The sequence below is a fragment of the Rattus norvegicus genome, chromosome 17, assembly GCF_021556685.1.
Source record: "Rattus norvegicus strain SHRSP/BbbUtx chromosome 17, alternate assembly SHRSP_T2T, whole genome shotgun sequence".
Classification (NCBI taxonomy): Eukaryota; Metazoa; Chordata; class Mammalia; order Rodentia; family Muridae; genus Rattus; species Rattus norvegicus.
Window position 1 is genome coordinate 52,793,089 of NC_141550.1, and position 23,099 is coordinate 52,816,187.

The 23,099-nt window shown below is 39.2% G+C and overlaps 1 protein-coding gene and 1 long non-coding RNA gene across 3 annotated transcripts in view; one reads left to right on the forward strand and one right to left on the reverse strand.

Annotated features, from left to right (window-relative positions):
• Positions 1 to 401: 401 nt before the first annotated feature.
• Positions 402 to 18,248, reverse strand: LOC108348563 (uncharacterized). The gene is made up of 3 exons (XR_015642028.1): positions 17,981 to 18,248; positions 634 to 727; positions 402 to 501 (listed from the first exon to the last, which is right to left on the reverse strand). It is a non-coding gene; the product is annotated as an uncharacterized LOC108348563 (long non-coding RNA).
• A 27-nt stretch (positions 18,249 to 18,275) lies between these two features.
• Pou6f2 (POU class 6 homeobox 2) overlaps positions 18,276 to 23,099 on the forward strand; it is a 450,333-nt gene continuing 445,509 nt past the window's right edge. Inside the window, exons 1-2 of one of the 2 annotated variants that reach the window (XR_015640979.1) lie at positions 18,276 to 18,606; positions 20,639 to 20,810. Coding sequence is in view for 1 of the 2 variants with exons in the window: in NM_001101002.2 (NP_001094472.2) it covers positions 20,645 to 20,810 (166 nt within the window). In the remaining variant the exon portion in view is untranslated. 2 annotated transcript variants of the gene reach the window in all.

Here is a 23,099-nt window from a genome sequence, read left to right on the forward strand (position 1 = left end):
ATCTTGGGGACCTTAGTGACTCACAAAACCATGCTTTGAAAAGAATTGTTGAGTGAGTGAACTTGACAGACAAGCTACATATATGCTTTTCATGAAGTCACATTTGAGTCGTCATGAACATAAGTTTACTACCTAGTACTTTTATATGCTGTCTCATTATTATGGTGTTATGGACAGTAACAGCGTAAGTAGAAGGAAATAGCTACCCACTCTATCCTGACGCATGGATGTTACCATGAATCAGGCCACTACATTAGCATCCCATATATTGGTTAGCAATCTTTGTCAGGTACTGTTTCAGTGTCAGTAATATAGCTGTATCAGGAAAAGAAGAATCAATGCTATATCACAGAACACAACTGAGGGTGCTGTAACACACCTTTAGCAATTCAGGCAAGAGAGGCAGAGGTAGAGGGATTTTATTGAGACCAAGACAATCTGTATACATAATGAGTCCAGGACAGTCCATGAACAGTGAAATCTTGTCCAGCATCCCCAGTCCTACGAACAAACAAAACAAAATAAAACAAAAGTTAGGGAGAATTTTTGTATGACATTGTCCTTCAAACGATGACAGTAAATACAAAAGGGGGAAAGACTCTGCAAATGGGGCCAGGAATATACCACACTGACCTTACAGTAAATCTGAGAAACACTTAAATGAGCTTCTGAAAAACAGGCCAGCACTCCTCTGGGCTTAGGAAATCATAGTCTGGATAACTTTCTTCTGGAAATTAGATTAAAAATAAAAATTAAAAGAAATCCATAAATCTAGATCCTTATAAAGATGCCACAGAAACTGAAAATCAGCATAGTTATAAACTGGACAAAACAGAAAACCTGTAAATAAAGCGTGTGCTCAGACACAGAGGAAGGCGTTAGAAAGTTCATCGGCAGAGCTAACGCGTAACCTTCCTACCGTAAGGTCGGAAATGACTATCATAAACAGAAGGTCAATGGGAGAGATGGCGGGGTGGTGTGCGAAACAGAGGTCCCTGAAATAGAAAGCATTCTAGCAATAAGTCAAAATGAGAAAAATTAACTCCAGAGGATCAAAATATGAGCTGTTATCAGTGTTTAAGAAGGTAGTGACTAGGCCAGAGGAGCTTAAATGAAGACAGATATATTCGATGATGAAAAACTGGTCAGCAATCTGGGCTTTTGACGATGATATGAAAAGAATTTAAAGTAAGGTAAGGATTAAGTAAGTATGGGAGCATCCTCGAGAAGTGAAGACAGAAGAGGTTCTCCATTCTAAGAAAATCAATGATGAGGCTTACCCTCGAGATACCTAGGACTTCTTTTTTAATAAAAAAGAGAAAGACAATAATTATATAAGCATACTACTGGAAACAAAGAAGCATTACCTGGAAGGAGCAACAATCTGGTTAGGTTCCAAATATCTTCATTGAAAAACAAATTTAGTCAGACATTTAAGTGGCCTCTGATGACTCTGGGCCACAAGCTGCACAAGAGGAAGATTTAGTCAGCTAAGACATCTTTAACGCATGAAGGCGACCGAAATAGATCATCAGATTAACAAGAACTTGGGCAGCATGCCGTTATCACATGATCTTTAAAAAATTACTATAGGTAGCAATGAATATCCTAGTAAGAGCACCAGTGGAAGGGGAAGCCCTGGGTCCTGCTAAGACTGAGCCCCCAGTGAACTAGTCTATGGGGGGAGGGCGGCAATGGGGGGAGGGTTGGGAGGGGAACACCCATAAGGAAGGGGAGGGGGGAGGGGGATGTTTGCCCGGAAACCGGGAAAGGGAATAACACTCGAAATGTATATAAGAAATACTCAAGTTAATAAAAAAAAATTACTATAAAGATGAATGAAGATTAAATGGGTTAAGATACAAGGTGCTATGGACTTGGTGCACTATTGCTGAATTTGAAGCCAATTAAACGGAGAGGCTGAAGGACAATTCTAAATGTAGATGAAGAGTTGGATGCAGATATAAAATGACACTGAAAGAGAGGGCTTCAGAGTATTTTCAACAGCAGCAAATTTTGAATGCAGGTCTAAATTCAAAGCTTGGAATGAAGCGTGTGTTTTTAGGTGAATGTTATAAAAAGCTCTGTAAATGAATTTCAGTTTTGGGAGACATAATTTCAGTATTTGCCCAGGCTAGCCTCAAATTCTTGGTCATCATGCCTCCTGAGCACTGGCATTATGGGTGTGTGTCACCCTGACATGGATTCATCAAATATTGTAAAGAGAAATATTTAAATGATTTCATTATATTCTTCACTACAATGGTTAAAAGCTAAAAGTCATGTATTACATACATATTTTAATTTTTACAAATTAAAGAACTTAAAAAAGATGTAAAACTGTCCAACTTCTGACAGAGATCAATTGAAAAGGACACAACATTGGAATTAAAAATTAAAATAAGTTCAAAAACAGTAGTAAAGTAAAAACAAACATATGAAACAAAATAAACCCTAGCGAGCAAAATAAGATAAAAGTACTGCTCATGACACTAAACAAAAATGTTTTAAACTTTTGTGAAATATGTTACCTACAATTTTGCACTGAGTTAAAAGAAATTTGGGTAATTTAAAGGAAAAGGATACACTTAAAATATGAAACAGTAGAATCAAAATCTAGGAAATTATTGTCAGTGAAACTCAAGGTAAAGTAGAATTTAAAATAAAAATTCAAGCCAAGCTAATAAGTTCAAAGTGCATTATATTTATTTAACCCTACAAACCAAATAAAAACTAAAACTATATAAAGCAAAAAATCTGAGAAACTCAGTAAAATAAATTTAAATCAGCATTGGAAAAATAATTAGCATACGTTAGTTACCTGTAGCTTCACTAAGAAAACTCAAAGTAAACAATGACATTAAATAGCATAAGTCATAATTTTAAATTCTAATTGTATAAATTTAGAGCTACTATATTATGTTTTCATATGATAATCCCAAAAACCTAAAGAAACAACTCGAATATGAATAAAACAGTTGTGTTTTCTGAATGATAAGCAAATATTTAAACTTCTCTAAATTTGAAACAAGTCTAAATTTATTGTTGGGTCAAATAACAGAAAAATAATCACAGAATATACCATGAATTAAAAATGATTTCGGAGACAACTGTGAGAATTCTTTTTGTATAACAATTTTACAACCTTCCAGCTTCTCTTTATTCCTTTAAATGAAATCTAAATCACTAAGTGTGAAAATCAAGATGTTTAAGGATTTGGGAAAATAAATATATAATAAAAATATCAATAGTTTAATCTGTTTCAAATATTGATAAATGAGAGTTTTAGTTCACTGTCAGGGAAACAGTAAAATAAACATTGGAGAAATCTAAACGGAACAACATAAAACCATGGAGCATTTGTAAGACAAGAGGTTTGATAGAATCTCTAAAGGAGAGTAAAATGAAAAGGTAATATTACAAATAATATTATTCAAATATCCTTGAAAGTCTTTACAAAATGAACTTACATAAAACATGAATGACTTAAATTCCAGGACAAATTTATGCAATTATTTTTAAAGCTCCCAAAAGGGGGAAAAACTCTTAGTATACGTAACTACACACACACACACACACACACACACACACACACACACTATTTTAATATGAACTTGAGAGTCCTTAGCTTCTGATTTGGCAAATGAAATCATATGCCAATAAATTAACCCATTAATTGTGTTCTAAAATTCCACTCTTTGGGAAACAGATTTCTAATTAATGCCATATGCCTAGAAAATTCCAGAAAAATAAAATATTAACAAAATCATACAAAATAAAAAATGTACATATTTTTTTCCTGTGGATATGGTGGTTTCTAATTATAAAAGCAGTAGAATAAAACATGAAAGACAAATATGACTGAATAAAAAGTTTTTAATAGTTTAAAGAACCAGCGTTAGTAAAAGTCAAATGGTAAGAAGAAAAGTTAGGGATGCACCCACCTTAAAGTGAAAAAATCTGCAGAGTTGTGTTCTATTTCTCTCTAATATTCTCAATTTCATCATCAATGAAATGAGGAAAATAGCGCTCTTGATCAATGAAAAGTTTAGAAATAAACTTATACAGGTATATAAAACATATTTAAGTTTTGTATATAATATATATAAATAATGTACATATATTTAATATGTATATATTATATACATATATTTATTCTCTATATAAAGTATATCCATATATATATATGGATATATCGTACATCGCTGCTGAAAACACTGTGTCAGTTATAACTCCAGACAATTGCTGCTTCCATACACTGTACTGTGTCTCAGGAGATTCTCCAACCGCCAGATACACAGGATGTGAGTAACTAGCCAATAAACTTGAAAATTTTAACTTTCCTAATGAGATGCAAATTAAAACATTAATAAAATGCCACATTCCAACTAATAAATTAGAAAAATATTAAACATATAATACAAAAGAGAAGCTTTCTCGTGAACTGGGAGCATAAATTTTCCACAGCTTGATCTTGAAGGTTTTGGCAATGGTCCACGCACTTTCAACCTGCAGTGTTACTCCCAGGAATATATTTTAAGCTGTCAAGATTTTATTTTTGTATGAATAATTAGATATTTTAAATCAAGAGACTTCATGGACAGACCCATGGCTCCAGCTGCGTATGTAGCAGAGGATGGTTTGTTGGGCACCAATGGGAGGAGAAGCCCTTGGCCCTGCCAAGGCTCAACCCCCCCACCCCAGTGTAGGGGAATGTCAGGGCAGGGAGGCAGGAAGGGGTAGGTGGAAGGGGAGCACTCTCATAAAAGAAGGAAAGGGGGATGGGATAGAGGGTTTATGGATGGGAAACCTGGAAAAGGGGTAACATTTGAAATGTAAATAAAATGTAAAAATCCAATAAAATAAATTAATAAATAAATAAAAACTCAAGAGACTTCACTGTTTCTGAAAACATAATTTTATCAATGAAAATCATTTTACAATATATTCCTATATTCCTAATATGGATACATTTATACATTTATAGTTTTTATGCTATGCATTTTGCCTCTGAAATATAAAAACAAAATTGAAGCACTACAGTGAATACAAACTCCAAAGTTTATTCCTGCACCTCAGTAGAAGAAGCATACAGTGCATGAATATCTTGTTTCTACGACCTTTGTCCTAACTCCGTACTTTACAAAGAGTGGGATAACCATGTTACATGTTACATGTTACATGTTACATGATGACATTGCTTTGCCAGTGCTTGGAATCCCAGTTTTAGACACTATAATTCTGATAGCATAGATGATGCACATAAAGGTAAATGTAGTCGCTCCTGTCTGGCTCACTTTTGTCACCCAAAGACCACAATAGACGGTTAATAAACACTCACTAAGTGAGAAACTGAATTTTAAAAACAGGTACCTGTTATGCATGAAGGTACATGATTTTACGTCAAGAACTAAAGAGACCGAAGGTATATTGCCGAGTTTGGCCAGTCTGGGTGGCAAAAGGATACCCTATCTCAGACACAGATACAAATATATTTATATACAGTAATTAGTTAATTCATTAAAAAACTAAAAGCAGAATACTGACTGAAATATACAATCTGATTCTAAAAATATTTTTTAAAAAATGAATGCATCCATAATATATGTGAATTTATATATAATTAATATACATATAATTTGTGTATATACTTTTCAGAAATTTCTACAAGTTCTATAATCTTTAATTTAAATTTAAAGCTGACATATCTAGAGTTGAAGAAGAAATATGACACTTTTGAAAGAATAAAATGTAAAATATAGACTATAAGAAATTAATAGCTCAGGAACCCAAATTTTGTCACTCAAGATGGCATAGAAAGAGAAAATTATAAAGTTGTGTAATGCAACGGATCCTTCTAGATGCTGGGAAGCTTGGCAGCCCCTCCTTCTTATTCTGTTCTGTACGTAAGCATTCGGTATTCATAAAAATTTTCCAACAGCCTTGTTATCTGAAGAGATCTCTGAGCTTCTGTCTCTAAGATACCTGACAAGTTACAGAGAGAACCTGAGAATCTATAGCCTACACCCTACACAGGGTTAAGGTCTGCAGGATTAGAAGAGCACAGATGGAAGAATCATAAAGAAACTTCTGGACATTGCCAGATGCAGACCTAAGGAGCTCACAATAAGTCATCAGCTGTTGGCTGTAGTTTCTTTGATGATCTAGGAGTATATAAAAATATCGTTAGAAATCATCTTATTGATTTCTTTTCCACCATAGATCTCTGGGATATCCAGCTCTTCCTGGTCACCAGGGCACTGCTGGACATGGGCTCCCTCTTGTGGTATGAACCTCAAGTTAGAGCAGTCATTGGTTGGCCACTGCCACAAGTTCTGGGCCTCCATTGCCCCATTACACCTGGCAGACTGGTTGATTACAGGTTGAGGGCTCTGAAAGCCTTGCTGGGTTACAGACGATGGCTGGGTCAAGCTCTGAATTCTCTATTACTAGGAGTTATTGCCAGGTTACTTTTGTAGAATTTCTACTGAATCTTCTGAGAATTCTACTGTACTTGGTTTCCACATCACCCATACCCCATTTTCTCTTGAAATCTCTTGTCTCCCTCAGTATTCTCTCTCCTTTCACACTCCCAGCCTCCCTCAGTATTCTCTCTCCTCACACTCCCAGCCTCCCCTCAGTTATTCTCTCTCCCTTCACACTCCCAGCCTCCCCTCAGTATTCTCTCCTCACACTCCCAGCCTCCTCTCAGTATTCTCTCTCCTCACACTCCCAGCCTCCCCTCAGTATTCTCTCTCCTCACACTCCCAGCCTCCCTCAGTATTCTCTCCTCACACTCCCAGCCTCCCCTCAGTATTCTCTCTCCTCACACTCCCAGCCTCCCCTCAGTATTCTCTCTCCTCACACTCCCAGCCTCCCTCAGTATTCTCTCTCCTCACACTCCCAGCCTCCCTCAGTATTCTCTCTCCTCACACTCCCAGCCTCCCCTCAGTATTCTCTCTCCTCACACTCCCAGCCTCCCCTCAGTATTCTCTCTCCTCACACTCCCAGCCTCCCCTCAGTATTCTCTCTCCTCACACTCCCAGCCTCCCTCAGTATTCTCTCCTCACACTCCCAGCCTCCCTCAGTATTCTCTCTCCTTTCACACTCCCAGCCTCCCCTCAGTATTCTCTCCTCACACTCCCAGCCTCCCTCAGTATTCTCTTTCCTCACACTCCCAGCCTCCCTCAGTATTCTCTCCTCACACTCCCAGCCTCCCTCAGTATTCTCTCTCCTCACACTCCCAGCCTCCCCTCAGTTATTCTCTCTCCCTTCACACTCCCAGCCTCCCCTCAGTATTCTCTCCTCACACTCCCAGCCTCCTCTCAGTATTCTCTCTCCTCACACTCCCAGCCTCCCCTCAGTATTCTCTCTCCTCACACTCCCAGCCTCCCTCAGTATTCTCTCCTCACACTCCCAGCCTCCCCTCAGTATTCTCTCTCCTCACACTCCCAGCCTCCCCTCAGTATTCTCTCTCCTCACACTCCCAGCCTCCCTCAGTATTCTCTCTCCTCACACTCCCAGCCTCCCTCAGTATTCTCTCTCCTCACACTCCCAGCCTCCCCTCAGTATTCTCTCTCCTCACACTCCCAGCCTCCCTCAGTATTCTCTCTCCTCACACTCCCAGCCTCCCTCAGTTATTCTCTCTCCCTTCACACTCCCAGCCTCCACACCCCTCCAGCTTCCATCCCTACCTGTCCCCAGTCCTCCCAAAAAGCTATTCTCTTTCCACTTCTCACAGCGTTCCATGCATCCCCCTCAGAATCGTTTTGGTTACTTAACCTCTCTGGGTCTGTGATTGTAGCAGGATTATCCTTTAATTAACAACTAATGTTCACTTATAAGTGAACATATAGCTCATTCATCTTTTCTAGTTCCATCTATTTGATCACAGATTTCATGATGTCATTTTCTTTGTCAAAGGTCAAGTGACCATAGATGTGTGGGTTCATTTCTGGGTCTTCAATTCTCTTCTGTTGATCTTCCTGCCCAGTCTCTGTACCAATACCATACAGATTTTATCACTATTGCTCTGTAATATAGCTTGAGGTCAGGGATGGTGATTCCCCCAGAAATTCTTTTATTGTTGAGCATAGTTTTCAATATCCTGGGTTTTTTGTTATTCCAAATGAATTTGCAAATTGCTCTTTCTAAGTCTATGTAGAATGAGTTCGACTTTTGAAGGAGAAATCACTCATTTGATTGATTTTTGTAAGAGAAATTAAATCAATTTGGTGGATATAGGGTTTAAACATTTATAAATGTGGCTTAAATTTGAGTTTTCAAGAATTTTTTTCTGGCTCCCTAAGAACACAATGTCGTGCTGTTCAGTAGTCCTCTTTGCAGTTTGGTGTTTTAATTACAATTCCATCTAGTGCTTAATTAACATGCATTTTCATTGTCCTTTTACCTTCCTCCAAGACAGCCTTGGGAAAGGGGAGTTTGATCTTGACATGATTCACATGTCAGTCACTGTGAAGGACAGGGATTCCATGTCAGGTTTGATTACATCTCAAGTCCTCCCCTTGGCTCAGAGCCCCCCATATGAGCTTACCATTGGCCACTGCAAATTTTTGGTCCCTAGAGAGTACCCAAACTTTCCTGAGACACAACATTTTCTCTCTATGATATTCACATGACCATTCTCCCAGTCTTTGTGATATATGTCCAAGAGCTCCTTCCTGTGAAACAATTCTAGTCACTAGATACATTTGGACATCCATATCCATGGCTTGTAGTTGAAAACCCAATTTTTGAATATGTCTAAAGTGCTAGCAGGGTGGTTCAGGGCTTAAAGCTGCTTGCTGCTGAACCTGATGAGGAGGTCAGTCCCAAATCGCATAATCTCTGGTTCCCACATGGTGGAAGGAAAGAACCAACAGTCATAAATTGTTCTTTGTCATCTATATATGAGGATACTTACACACACACACACACACACACACACACACACACACACACACACACCACAGTTAGTAAATAATTGTAAAAAACTTGGATGTATTTGAAACAAATCTGTACATTTTTAGTTGCCTTCATTCATTAAACAATACAGTATAACTATTTGCATAGCGTCTACAGAGTACCAGACATTCTAAAAGCCCAAGAGCTTATTTAAGAACACATCAGAATGTATGTGGGTTAAATACAAAGACTGGCATTTTATACAAAGACTTAATTTCATAGGATTTGTTCCTGAACCTTGCCCAGCACAGCTTTTCTTCTGTTCATAACTATCATTACCTCCCATAACTGTAATATTTCATTATTTACTTGGCCTTATTGGTTCTCATCACTATACTTTTAGCAGCAAAGAGCTTTGAATTCTGTTTTGCTTTGTGATGTACTTCTGTTATATGCAAAAGGGAGTAGTATGCAGCATTCACAGATACATATTTTTAAAATCTAGCAACAAAACACTGCCAGAATTGAAGTTAAACAAGGAAAATAAATTGCATAACCCCCTTAAAACAACAGATTAAACTGTCTTCCATTGGATTTTTAGAAACATATTCAATGTTTTAAAATCCATTGTAATTTGGCTAGATGCTTTTAAATTGAAAAATAAAACTTAGTCTGTCTGAAGATAATTTGAATTTATTTTATGGCTTATATTTAATCAAAGCTTTTCTTGCCGATTCGTTGAAAGGTACTGCACAGGTGTGATTAGTTTTGCCTGACATAATGAGGAAACAGTAGCCACAGGTACAAAAACCAAAAGCAAGTCTTCTGGACAGTTTTGCGCCTCCCAGAAGGAAGTGTGTTAGTGGACCCAGGGGAAGCGAGGGTGCTGGCCCTTGTAGTTGAAGTGTGAGAAAGTAGGAGAGATGATATCCCACTTCACATTTGTCCCATACAACAATTAGAAAACATTTTAGGCACAGCGCATGTGTGTGTATTGGGGGTGGGGGGCAGAGCCCCGTGCGGAAGCTAGGTAGAGCAGAAGGAAGCAGGGCTATGCACTAGGCCAGACTTCAAGTGTGGATTTGCCTTTGAGGCACTGGTACAGCAGCATACACAGAGACTAATTGGGGCACAGGTATGTCATTGTCACACACCCCACTTACATGCACAGATTTGGGACAAATTCAGCCTTCTGTGAATTAACCTTGTCTTTGTTCAGTCACTGAAATGCCATCCAAGCAAATTGGGAATCAAGAGCCAGGAATCATACAAATGGAGGCTTCTAAACCCAACTAAAACACTGATTGTTTAGAAAGGCCTTGTAAAAACACCTAATTTTTAATGTTTCTATGAGGGCGATTTCCTAATGTGCTACAATGTGTCTGTTTTCCATTCATCAGTACGTTAGCTCGTCCGTGATACAGCGGTGCTTGAGGCCATTCAGTCAACCACTCTTGAATTCTGGACACAACATAGTCACTGTGCTACTCCATCTGCCACATCATCAGGACAGCTTTTGACTGCTGGATGGGAACCTGGCGTCAGTATGCCTCTCCAAGTGGGAGTTCCTGGATCACCAGTTGCTGATGATCCCGGTAAAATCAAAACTTAAGTCTAGAGAAGCCTAAGGTTCTCTAGGTGGAGCAACGTTCATTAACAACCCTGATGATGCCTAAATGTTTCCTCATAGAAGGGCGGTGTGTCAGTGCATGCACTGCAGGTCAGTCACTGGGTTAGTGTGTGTCATTAGCACATAACAGAACAGCCAGCAACTGTTACCAGCAAGTATGCTGAGGCTCATCAGAAGTGCTGATACCTCTCTTCTTTCCTTTCCCAGTGTTTGCCAGCCAGCAAAATTTGTGGTCGTAGCAGATCTTTCTTGAGTGTTCCTTTCCCAGCAGTCTTCAGAACACCTTGTACAGAGTGAACTGTCAGTAGATATCTGTTGAATTTCATCAGTTTTTGTGTTAAGCAGGCCCTATTTTTTAAGCAGCCCCTCCATTTCAAAGGTTAGAGGTTAAAGGAAACACTCAGACAAGTCTATGTGTAGTTTTAGTTGGGAAAAGATCCGCAAAAGTAATTTTAACAGTGGTTAATAAAGATAGCCAGCAAGGCGGGAGAACCTGTGAAACACAAACCAGCCAGCTCATGTTCTCGGGAGAGCCCAGAGAAGAGATTTAGATAATCTTTCCAATCATTCTCCCTCCCTCCCCTCCCCCACCTCCTTGGAATTATGTTATCTCTGCTTCTCTTAAAAGCTCAGAAGTCTTTTGAATTGGGGCAGCATTCAAAGAACAGTCAAGGGTCACCCTTGGAATATTAAAGGAGAGTGGATTACCCAGAGAGGGGAGGGCAAAGAAATGCTAGGGCTGGACCCTGCCATGTGCAGGCTGAAGGGAAAAGAGAGGAAGCCTGCTAACTGGGCTCTGAGAAGGGAAGGAAGCAGCTAAGAGAAGCCAGTGAATGGTCCCAGCAGGCTGTGTCAGGCTGGGGTTGGGAGAACATTAGTGAAATCAATTAGACAATGAACGGCCTTTTGAACAAAGTAGGATGGCTCCTTTAAAGAACGTGGAGACATCAAACTTATAAAATAAAATTAAAAGCCAGATCCTGTCTTAATCTGAAGATAAAACTCTATGGAATTTACAGCCCTCTGACAGTTACTTATTCCTTAAAATAATAAACCTTTAGAATTTATGGAGTAAATTCCTTCTCAAAGGACTTAAGAGTAATTTAGTTAAAAAAAAAACTAACAGGTTTTTGACCTTTCTTTCCTTTTTTTTTATAGATATTGATTCCTGTTTTTGTTTTTCAAATAAAATCAATGCCTATTTAGTGGGGGCTTGATGTGTGCCCCACACTCTCTTGATGTTTGCAGGAAGAAGATCCAAAGGCAGGCTGGCTCCTTAGTGGTGTTTACTGACCAATTTATTTTTGTGTGTGTAGGGAGTGGATCAGAGTCTCTCTGAAAATGTAATGAAGGCTAAGGAGCTCCCTTTACTAAGGTAGCCGAACTCACACCTTGTCAGAGGGCAGTAAACAAAGAGCACTGAGCGAGCAAGCGATAGAGAAATCTCTTTTATTACCAGGCAGTCAGCCTAGTCCAAGCACTATTTGAATTATTTATTTAATCTGTAAACGCATCCCATGTGGCATATGCTATTATTACCCCCATTTTCTTCCCAGGGAATTGGAGGCTCAAGGAAGTAAGTCCTTGCTCCAAGCCCTGCAGAGAGCAGGTGACTTCATGCCTGAACACAGGCTGCTGTTACCAGTGTCCAGACATTCACTCCTGGAATCATGGGACCAGAAAGTAGGGCATCACGAGATCCCTAAGAGAAGCAGACTACAGAGAGAACTCACTGTAGACTGGGGTTTGTCTGTGCTCAACTTTGGCCACATGGCCCTAGATACTTTATTATGACATTTCCAGACAAACCACCTCCACAATTTTACAACAGCAGAATGTGGATAGCACAGTCTATGGTTTACAGAGTGCACAGCAGGGCATCCAACAGGAGAGGTAGATCAGGACCTGGCATATTACGTGGAAATTTGGAACCAACTCAGAAGGTACTATGAACACAGGGAGATTTTGAACTGGAATTTTAGAATTATTAATTGGTCAGCAGGGGGCAGGATGGATTTTTTCTATTTATTTATGGAAATCAGAAATACGGGAAAGCATATATTTTGTAAAGAAAAGTTTTTAACTCCGTTATTTTGAAGGAAGGATGGAATTTGAGGCACTCATATTTAAGATACTTATTTAAATGATAGAACTGGAAAATTAATAATAAAAATCAAACTTCAAATAAAAGTGTGTGTTTTTATAAACAACTCTTGAGTGGCTAAGAGGCTGGGAGGACATTTTATTGTATGGTGAACTTCCAGTTGTGGGTAGATTCTTCCAGAAAGCCCAGGGAGACAGAGACCAGAGCCTGACCCAGAGGCAGGAGCCCTTTGTTCATTGGGGCCATGCTGGGCCTTTCCTTTGTTGAGTTTCTCTGCTGCCCAGTTTGAAGGTAGCTCTTCTCTAATGCACCTCCTTCTTTTCCTCCCCCTTGCTTCCTTCACTATTAGTGAATCAATCAAAATGCATTGTGACTGGGAGCCTAGCTTGTAACAGACAGATTACTCAGTATTGAGGATTCTGCCTGCTAAAGATTAACCATTAGAAAATATATTATGACTTTGTCACATCTGAGACACAACACAGGAGGCCTGAGAGATGGTTCAGTAATTCTGGATCTGAATTGGGTTCCTAGCCCTCTAGTTAGGCAGCTCACAACTGCTTCTAACTCCAGCATTTAGAGATCCAAAACCTTCTTCTATGAGTCTCTCTCTCTCTCTCTCTCTCTCTCTCTCTCTCTCTCTCTCTCTCACACACACACACACACACACACACACACACACACACACACTCAAAAATAAACTATCTTAGAGATGTAATGCGGTAGGCCCAGTAAAAACTATCTTTGAGTATCCTGAAGACTTTGTAGTTTTTAAAATAAAGTAGGTACTTCTGTTGTCCTGACTCTCTTTGCGGTCTTAAAAGCAAATCTCTAAAAATCTTAAGATATTTCAGTTGTTGACTTGAAAATCCTGGATTCAAGATCAGATTTTCTCATTCTGAGAGATGACTATGTAATTCATTTTGCAAAAGTTTCAGATGCTGAACAAACATGAATGAACAACCACAAACATACATAAGATACATCTAGAAATTTTCAGACATTAAAAATAAATTTTAGTTAAAACAGACTGACTAATCTCTTTTTGTAATTCCTTAGCAGCTGTCCACTCAAATTACTAAATGCAAATTCACTTCCCGTAGAGCTGTATTCTGATTAAGGCCAGATGTGCAATTGAAGCCATGAGATTATGAAGATTATATGAATATAGAGTAATTGTGTGTAGCATCAATATTGCTGCATAACCCCATTACCAAAAGACCCAGTTCAGATAAGCCAGATTGAACTTGTATCGATGCTTTCACACGAGGCAGCAGAAATCGAATTGATGGTGCTATTAGGTTGTCAATATCAGTCTCTTCCCACATAAGTAGACATGAAGCATGGTCCATACAGATTGTCTCTACAGTCACACTAACTTCCGATAGGCCAAGATGCTGTAGAAGGTGATGTTCTAGATGAGGCATATCCAACAGCAGTTTTGTATAGGTGTGTTGCAGAAGCCTAGAACTGAAAGACTCTTATTTGTCTGATCATTGTGTTGTTATCTCAGCCTGCACACTCCTGCTGATACAGTTTTGCTTCTGACTCGTGATCAGATATAGCCGTGTTAGGTGTTGTCCTCTTGAACTGCTTAGGTGTAAGTGACACAGTGGCAACTGGAGAAGGACAGAGCTCTAGGAAGAGAGGGCCATGACTCATGTACCTGATGAGGTACTAGAGGAAAGCGATGCTTAAGCTGGTCATATGTTAAACTTACCCTTGGTAAGAAAAATGTCATTCCCAGTCACAAAAACAACCAATGGGAAAAAAGAAAGAGAAAGAACGAAAGAATGAAAGAAAGAAAGAGAAATTTACTTATTTAATTTATGAGTGCTCTATCTGCATGTACATCTGGATGCCAGAAGAGGGCACTAGATCACAGTATAGATGGTGGTGAAGTACTATGTGGTTGCTGGGAATTGAACTGAGGACCAGAGCAGACAGTGCTCTTAACCATTGAGCAATCTCTTCATCCCTGCAATCAAATATTTTACTGTCTTTCCCCTGCCCCTTCCATATGATTCTGCATTGATCATAAGTAAATAATGCCTAGAAAGTCTGGAGAATATAGAAGAAGAGGCAAAGTGTTATCCCAGGGCATCTTCCTAACAGAGGCACCATATTTATCCCCTTTTTCTTCTTAAGAGAACTAGCAGCAAACATTGCTGGTATTTAGGAAGTGAGGGCCTTGGAAGTAAGGAGCAGATCCACTACAGTAAACAGTAGAATCTTCTCCTTCAGTGACAGTGACTCCTACTCTAAATTGAAGGCACAGAGAGATAATTAAGAGAAGTCATGGCTTTATGTGGCATAGTGGCATTGTAGAAAAAGGTCTACCTCTACAACATACTCTACCCTTTGAGTGTATTCATAGGTACTATCTATTTGAGTCTCACAATATTTTAGGAGATATAGAATGCCATTTTGATATACAAATCAATACTGAAGAGACAGAGTTTCACTCATGGCCTTGTGGGTAGTTTGTACTAAAGTGAGACACAGTCATGAGTTTTAGAGGGCTCTTTTTAGAGAGCCACTATATGAGTCCAACGTTCTTTTTGAGTTTTGAGTACTGTGCTCTGTTTCATAGAATACTCATGCATTTGAGGATAGAAGTACGTAAATCTCACTATTCTGACTATAGTGGCACAAGGTAAAGGGTGAGAGTCAGGATTGTTGATTTGACAAAAGAATTCCAGATTCAGGTCAACATTTTCTAGGTAAATTACTGAGGGACTATCTTCAAGGGCAAGCGTTGAGTCTTTGTGAAGTTCATTGTGATACAGATTTCTGATCATTGTTAAAACTTGAGGTGGGGAGAAAAAAAGAAAACTTGGGGAGGAAATACTCTTCAATATGTTACATATGCTGAGACCTGAATTACTTAGCATGATTACTGATGAAAAAAAGAGAAAACTTGTTTCTCGGTGTTTAAAATAACAGACTTCACTATTGACTAGATCAGTCTCTAAATCCACTATAAATTAATAAATCTATAAAGCTCGTTCTTCCTCTTAATTATTTTCTATTTTGATATTTTCTCTTTTCTGTGAGAAAAATTAAACAGTAAATATGATCTTGTGTTTACATATCAAACTGAAGATAGATAATTTGCTTCTTTATTTTTTCCTAGATGAGAACATGTATTTCTAGAGTGGAAAAATATAACATACACTTTCTTTATGTAATAGGCAATATTTCTATTGAATTTTGGTGTGGGTAATTTTATCATACAACCAAAGAAAAATTTCATGGATATTTTGAGGACTGCCTAAGTTATTTATATTGTCTCCAAAAGCACCTTCGACTGTCAGTTTCATACTTGGTTTGTTCACAAAAATATGCTGGACCTAGCTCAGGTTCAGCTAAGAGGGGCGTGGCTGTTTCCATTGAGTGCTTGCCACTGGACACGGGTGCTTTGCTGAATTCATAATCCCACTCTCTCTACTTTCTCTGACTAGAAAATGAGAGTGATTATGCTTCCAAAAACTTTTTATCAACTTACTGGAAGTCTTGAGCTTACTTTCTTTATCTGACACTATTTTAAGCTAACTGGCAAAAGCCCGTGTTGGATTCTCCACAAGAAATACAGAGTCCTGAAGCTACTTGTTTAACAAAATGTGGGTAGGATCGCATTGGGAACTCTCTAGTGAAAATTATATTAAAGGATAACAGAACTTAGTCTGATGAGATTGCACCCAATCAGTATACAGTAAACTTAAAAAGAATATACGCTGCATGGACACAACTGAACCTTTATTGGGAATATCTTTGAGACAAGTGTTTTATGGCATGATTCATGGGAAACACTGTCTCATTCCAGCCTTTAATTTCTAAGATGAGATCACTAAGGCTGGTGGTGTTTGCATGGTTTGCTGTGCTTATCTACATGGGACACTACATGAATCAGAGTCCTGACTCCTGTACTGCATTGCTCCATGCATTCTGCCCACGCAGAGCCATTCACAGACATATTTTTGTCTTCCATTCTGTAGGGAGGAAGATAACACACCAGCCCACTCTGAAATTGGTTGCCTAGCGCCAGCTGTGGCCATACTGACTTTTTGGTTCCTATTTCAGGCCTTGGGATAACCACAAATTCCTCTCAATGGTTCCTGGGCAATATGAAGAGGAACATGTACTAAAGCCAGAAATCTAGCCTTAAAACTCAGTCATGTGTCTTAGGCTCAAGTCATTCAGCTTTGTTGAACTTGAATTCCTCATTCATAAAACATGGCTAATACTTTGCTTAGTTTGTATAAGAGCTGATACATCTGAAGAGCTTGTCTGGCAAAGACACTAAATGCGTGGTCTATTTTATTTAAGCATAACTGAAGGAGATCTAAGTAGCATCGTGCTGTTTTGATGTTAGGGCACAGTCCTGCTATTCACTCTAGGATGTGGTAAAAATTTTCTTCAAATTTTGCCAATGGAATAATTCCCATTTTTTATTTTATTATTTCTTATTTCCTATTCCTTACTTTCTTATTTCTCTTTTCACTCTTTTCCTCTTCAGTCTCTTATGATCCTTGTATATGCACAGCAGAGGAATAGGCACTGTCCCTATTCTATCAACACTTAAATATGGGACCAATTTCTTCTACCAATGTTGATAGCCAAATGGAAAAGAGGCCTTCATTTCTTCTACTGCAGTAATGAAACTTCAAGTGTTTAAGCAGGGAAGTTTCATTACTTGGTATTTAATTTTTCATTTCAGCCATTTCTTTTCCTATTTGCTGCTGTGGAATACCTTAGAAATATTGAAGTTATAGCTTTCTTACATTTCTTCGAGATACTATGTGGGTATATATTGGGACACTCTGTCCTTTGCAGAAAAGTTTTCACAGACCACCATAGCATTTTGCAGAGACACTAAGTTCTAAGCCCAGTTTTACCTGAAAGAGATACTCCCCCGTTCACCGGTGAGTCTGAACTCAGTGGTCATTGCTTGTGGAACATTTTCAAATGAACTTCCCAGTGACTGCAGCTGTGATTCAAAGTTATCTGCTTTCTGACTCGCTAGGGGTTTGCTATTTAACCATGTTGTGTTTGTGTGTGTGTGTGTGTGTGTGTGTGTGTGTGTGTGTGTGTGTATTCAGCTATGACATAGGAACTATAAAGTGTTCTGTAAAATGAAAGCTCAAATGAGCACTTTAATGACAAGCTGTTTCCAGAGCTTACGTCACTGATAGGCACTGGTTGGCAATCTAACCATGTATGAAGTACATGAAGGTGATTTAAGAAAAGAAAGCTGTTGTCCAGTGAATATGCACCACCTGACAGGACATACTTTGCACAGTTTTGCCATATTTCAGTACAAGTCAACTTAGCAGCTTTACCTCAGCTCTTCTGTGAAATTCCAGGTTCAGTTTTGACCCTTCACAACGTGGGAGGATACTCCTCTTTACGTCCTCCCAGATAGTCATTGACACATGAGTAATCCTGTGTGGCTGACAGGATTGTATTCCTAACAGAGGTTCATCATCAACACCCCTTGGAAGCCATACAAATAAGCATTGTAGCCAGAGAGATGGGATGTCCTACACCCCCCTCCGGTATTCAGCGTTTTGGGAAGTAAAAAAAAATTCTAGAATTTAAACCTGGGTTCTGATGTTCTGTGACATGCACAATATAAATACAATGAGATAACCAGTGCTGTTCCTTTCCCAGACTACTTACTAAATCAGAACAACAGCAGCAACGAAAAACAACAAACACACAGGGAGAAATTCTGGGGAAATTTGAGAATTGCCCACCTCCTTTGTCTTTTGTCAGTCTCTCTCTTCACCTCCCAATGCCAAGTGCTCCAAAATCCAGCCAACAAACCCAGTGCCTGGGATACTAATCTATCACCGTAAATTTAGATTGACAATACTATGGGTCGACCGCATTGATTACATTGATTCTATTTCAAATATTTACAATACACTGAGACAAGCCTAATCTATTTTCTAAAGAGTTCAAGGTAGGTATCCCAGCTTCAGGGGGGGAACAATGGAGAAATGTTTGTGGTTGCTATCTACAATAATCTGATGTTGACAGAGAGTAGTATTTTATTTAGTAATTAACAGTGTAAAGGGCCGAGGAGCTGTCATGTTGGTTCTTAGGCTGGGGAATGTGATGAAAGATGATATCTGCGATCGCATCCTTTCCACTTGTTTAGGATTGTCAGGATGAGAAATGTCAGCATTATGAAAGCTCAGCTCTGCTCTTGATATGATAAAACCCTTCAAAAGCCAGCCTTTCTCTTCTCCCTCATCCCCCTCCTGCCTTGCTCTCTGCACTTGCTTTTTTTATTTATCCTGTTTTGTTAGATGGCAGAAATATAATTCTTCTCTTTCTTCCTATTATAAGCCACCATTTTTGTTTTATTATATGTTTCACAACCCCTAATGCCCCACTGAAAATTACCTTGTTAAATGACAGTGTTTCAAAGCCATGAATCCTTTCCACCATTCCCTCAGAGGTTTGAAACAGTCAACAGACTGTAAAGAATAAATAATAAAAAAGTATTGATTATTTTGATGACTGTGAGATTCAATTAAGTATTAATTTTGCCCTCCAGTGGACCTATCAAGGTATTCAAAAGGGAGGATTCGGCTCAGCTAAATGCGTGCTGAGTGCTTCAGCCTTAAATAGGGAGAAAATGTGTTTACCTACAGTATTTGAAGAAGAGTGCATTGATGCACAGAGTCCAATATTTAAGTGCTGTGCAAATTAAGCCCTGGTGACAGTGACATTGTTTTCAGAGGTATGAGTATTGACTAAAGAAGTGCATTTGATGACAGCTTAAACTATTTGTATTGATTAACATTTTCATAGATTATCATGTGTCATATCAAATTCACTTTTCAGGCATGAATACATTAAAAAGAAAAAAAGCAGAAGCACGGGCATAGCACGACCCATGTGATGATGGGCAGGGAGCGTGCTGCTCCACCTGCGCCTGCACGTCACCTGTTTCCTGCTCAGGAACCATTTAGGCATAAACTTGACAATAAATAGCTCCCAGAACACGAAGGGAAAAGGCAGTTTTTGCTTTGCTTTGCCTCTGCATCTGATATCAGTGCCAAAGCAATCTTAGTTTGCAAGTGGACTAAAGGCTAGATGTGAGGACTATTTCTCATTCTAACATGCCCGTCTAATCGAGCCGGAGATAAAGGCGTGCTAAATTTTGGGGGAGAAAAGTTTTTCCTTTTATTTTTCCTGGAGGTGATTCTTGACTCCTTTTTCTTTAATGCTCTGGGTGTATGATGCTCTAGGTAACTGAATTATTGAACACAGCTTGTAAGTATTTTCCCACTTTCTTAAAAAATATAAAGCAATTTCCGTATATCTGTTGTGTTTTGTTTGCTTTAGAATGTGCATTTGATTTGAGGTCAGCCTCTGTCCCCAGTCTGGGACCCCTGTAGCCAACTTCTAAGTGTGTTCAGAGAATTTACATAAGAAATATCTCCTAGTCCACTGAAAGCTTGTAGCAGGCGCTCTCTTTTCCTGTCTCTTTTCTCTACTCTTGGGATAGGGTTTAATTGCTTCTCCCCCAGGGAGAAGGCTTCTTAAAATAGTCCCTTTCCCTCCATAGGGTGCCCCTTCTAAAGAGGTGCGTTGCTGGAGTACGCCAGCACTTTCTTTCCCCCTTACTTCATTAAAGACAGAACAAGATGTAAAAACATCCTTACAAAAGCACATCCTACAATTAAAGCTGTGTTGGTTAGCCTGCTTGCAAAGAAGTTTCTTTCCCTTCCTTTTCCCTCCGAAGCTTCCTGAATCTCTCACATGCTAGTTGAGCTTTAATAGGGAGGGGAGTAATGGAGAACTCATCGAATCTGTAATAGCTCTTCACTTGACTGCAGCCAGCAATAACAGCAGGAGCAGGCAGAGATAAGAGAGAGGAGAGAGGGAGAGTGTGTGTGCAAGAGAGAGAGGGAGAGGGAGAGAGGACACGCTCTCTAAAGCTGCCACTTTTTCCTCCCCTTCGCTCTTTTCCCCCATCCTAGGATCCAATGATAGCTGGACAAGTCAGTAAGCCCTTGCTGTCAGTGCGGAGTGAAATGAATGCGGAGTTGAGAGGTGAGGACAAGGCTGCTACTTCAGACAGCGAGCTGAATGAGCCCCTGCTTGCGCCCGTGGAATCAAATGACAGCGAGGACACTCCCAGCAAGCTCTTCGGTAAGTCTGTCTAGGTATTTCATTTCAGTCCTACCATGTTGTCCGGAAGAGCAATCCAGCCACCACCACCCCTGCCCCCCTTTCCTCCTGTTTTTCATTCAATTTTTTTGTAAGTGCTAAAGAGGAGCTTCGCATCTTAGAGGGGCTAAGGCACGGAGCCTGTTCAGCTGTCTGGGAGGATGCCCTCCAAACTTTTTTTTTTTTTTACCAACAAGGAACTTACTTACTGCCCATTTGACTTGTCAAGTAGTGTTGCCATGCCCAGGTTGGAAATTAGTCGAACAAAACAGAAGAATGAAAAGAAAGAACAAATGGTAATAATCATCAGGAAATCAGTTCTATTGCGTGAATTGGTTAACATTTATTGAATAAATATCGACTCGGTTTCGGGTTGCTTTGCAGCCTTTTGTTAAGGGGAAGGAGAGCAAAGAGTTATTATCTGTAGTCAAAAGATGAGAGAGGAGAACTGAAAATGTCAATACAAATCGCTCTGTGCCAGGTAAACAAAGGTGGCTACAGGCAAGGCTCAACGAAACACATTTTGTCATCACCATCTGAGTGAGTATTTCTTCTTTTAAAAAGGTTGAGGGAACAGAATACACCCTACCCCTCTCCCCTAGCCCCTCTCTTTAACATATTTTAGCCTCATGCTAACCATGGCGACAGCCCAGGACCTTTTAGGAATCTGTTTCATAAAGGAGAACAAACAGAGGGCCACTTCAGCTGAGACATCTGTCATTCAAACATGACAGTCTCTAAGCCAACTCCAACTACTGTGATCTCTAATCAGAAAGGGGAGCGGGCTGCTGAGGCACGTGCCGAGTGATGGCTGCTGTGAGATGTGTGCTGCACAAATACTCTATGCTACATTAGGTTTTCAGAACAGCAGTCTCTGACACACTTGCTTTTAATTATTTTTCAAGTGTGTCTGTCTATACGTCTGTACAAGTAACCTAGCACAAACAAGCAGAAAACTGTTTGCTCTCAGATTTAAAAAATTAGCGCTAAAGTTTGGAATCAAACAACATCCATGCAAAAAATACTTGGTGAAGAATGCTAATTTAGTTTAAAAATAGATTTTTTTTTAGAGAACACTTTCTTGAGAGATGAGCAGCTCTCAACCGGTTTCTCAGAGGACACCCCTCTACTTACAAATGTTCTGGTAGACACCAGAAGAGAACCACACAGACACTTTATTTTGGATGTTTCTTTTGGAAAAAATACGGATTTTTTTCTCCCTAAGAAAGATTCTAGTTTTAAGAAACCCAGTGGTCACTCTTAGTGCAAAAGGTATGGAGTCTATAACCAAATTCTCCTCACCTAGGCTCTGAGGTTTTAACAGTTCACTCTGTAGAAGTTTGTAGTTGTAGTTTAAGACTTTAGCTGTGTGCAAAGTTATGTCTTAAAACACTCATTTTGTTTTAAGAGGCTAATGAGAGGAATCAGGAAAAATTATCAATTACAGGAAGGCAAAGGTCTACATGCAGCCCCCTCTGATACTGACTACACTGTGTAAGACTTTAGCTTTAAAAAAGCAGGAGATCTTCACCTCAGCAAAACAGCAGATATTAAAGTACGTGTTACAAAGATTTCATGTATTTTTTAAAATAAGTATATTTTGTCAAATTTGGTTTGTAGCCACAATTGTTTTCTGTCAGTTGAAGAGATCAAGGGATGACAGATTTTATCGTATTTATTTAGATTTTTTTCAGTGTTGAGAACTATATCGCATTTTGTATTCCACTTTTACTGGTCTGCATGCACAGTGAAGAAAGCTTTGAAAGACCTGAGGGGGCAAATGGACTTTTTTAAAAGTTCCCTGGAAACATATTTTAAGTGGACTCTTTCTGGGATGCCAGAGACCAAGGAGTCATAGTTAAACTGGAAACTCACAAAGGACTTGGGAAGGAACCTACTTGCATTTTGGAGATTCTCAATTTCTGAGTGTATGAGAGAGTCAGTCCAATAAAATTCCCATAATCTGCCTCGAGATGTTTTACTAGCTTGTCTTTCTCCTCTAGATTACTTTATAAACACGATATGAATCATTCCCAGTTTTCAACTAGGTAAAGAAGAAACAAGTTGATTTAACAGTCTTGAAAACTTGAGGAAAAAAAACGAAGACACCAGAGACAGAAATTATACAAAGTGCACAGAGCAGAGAGCACTCACCGGTCTTACAAGGATGTCCTAGTTATTGGGACGATTGTACTCTTACTTTTGAATAGTGCTAAGACTTTGACTAAGACTTAAAATTGAAAATTTTAGTTTACACAACCTTGTAAAAGT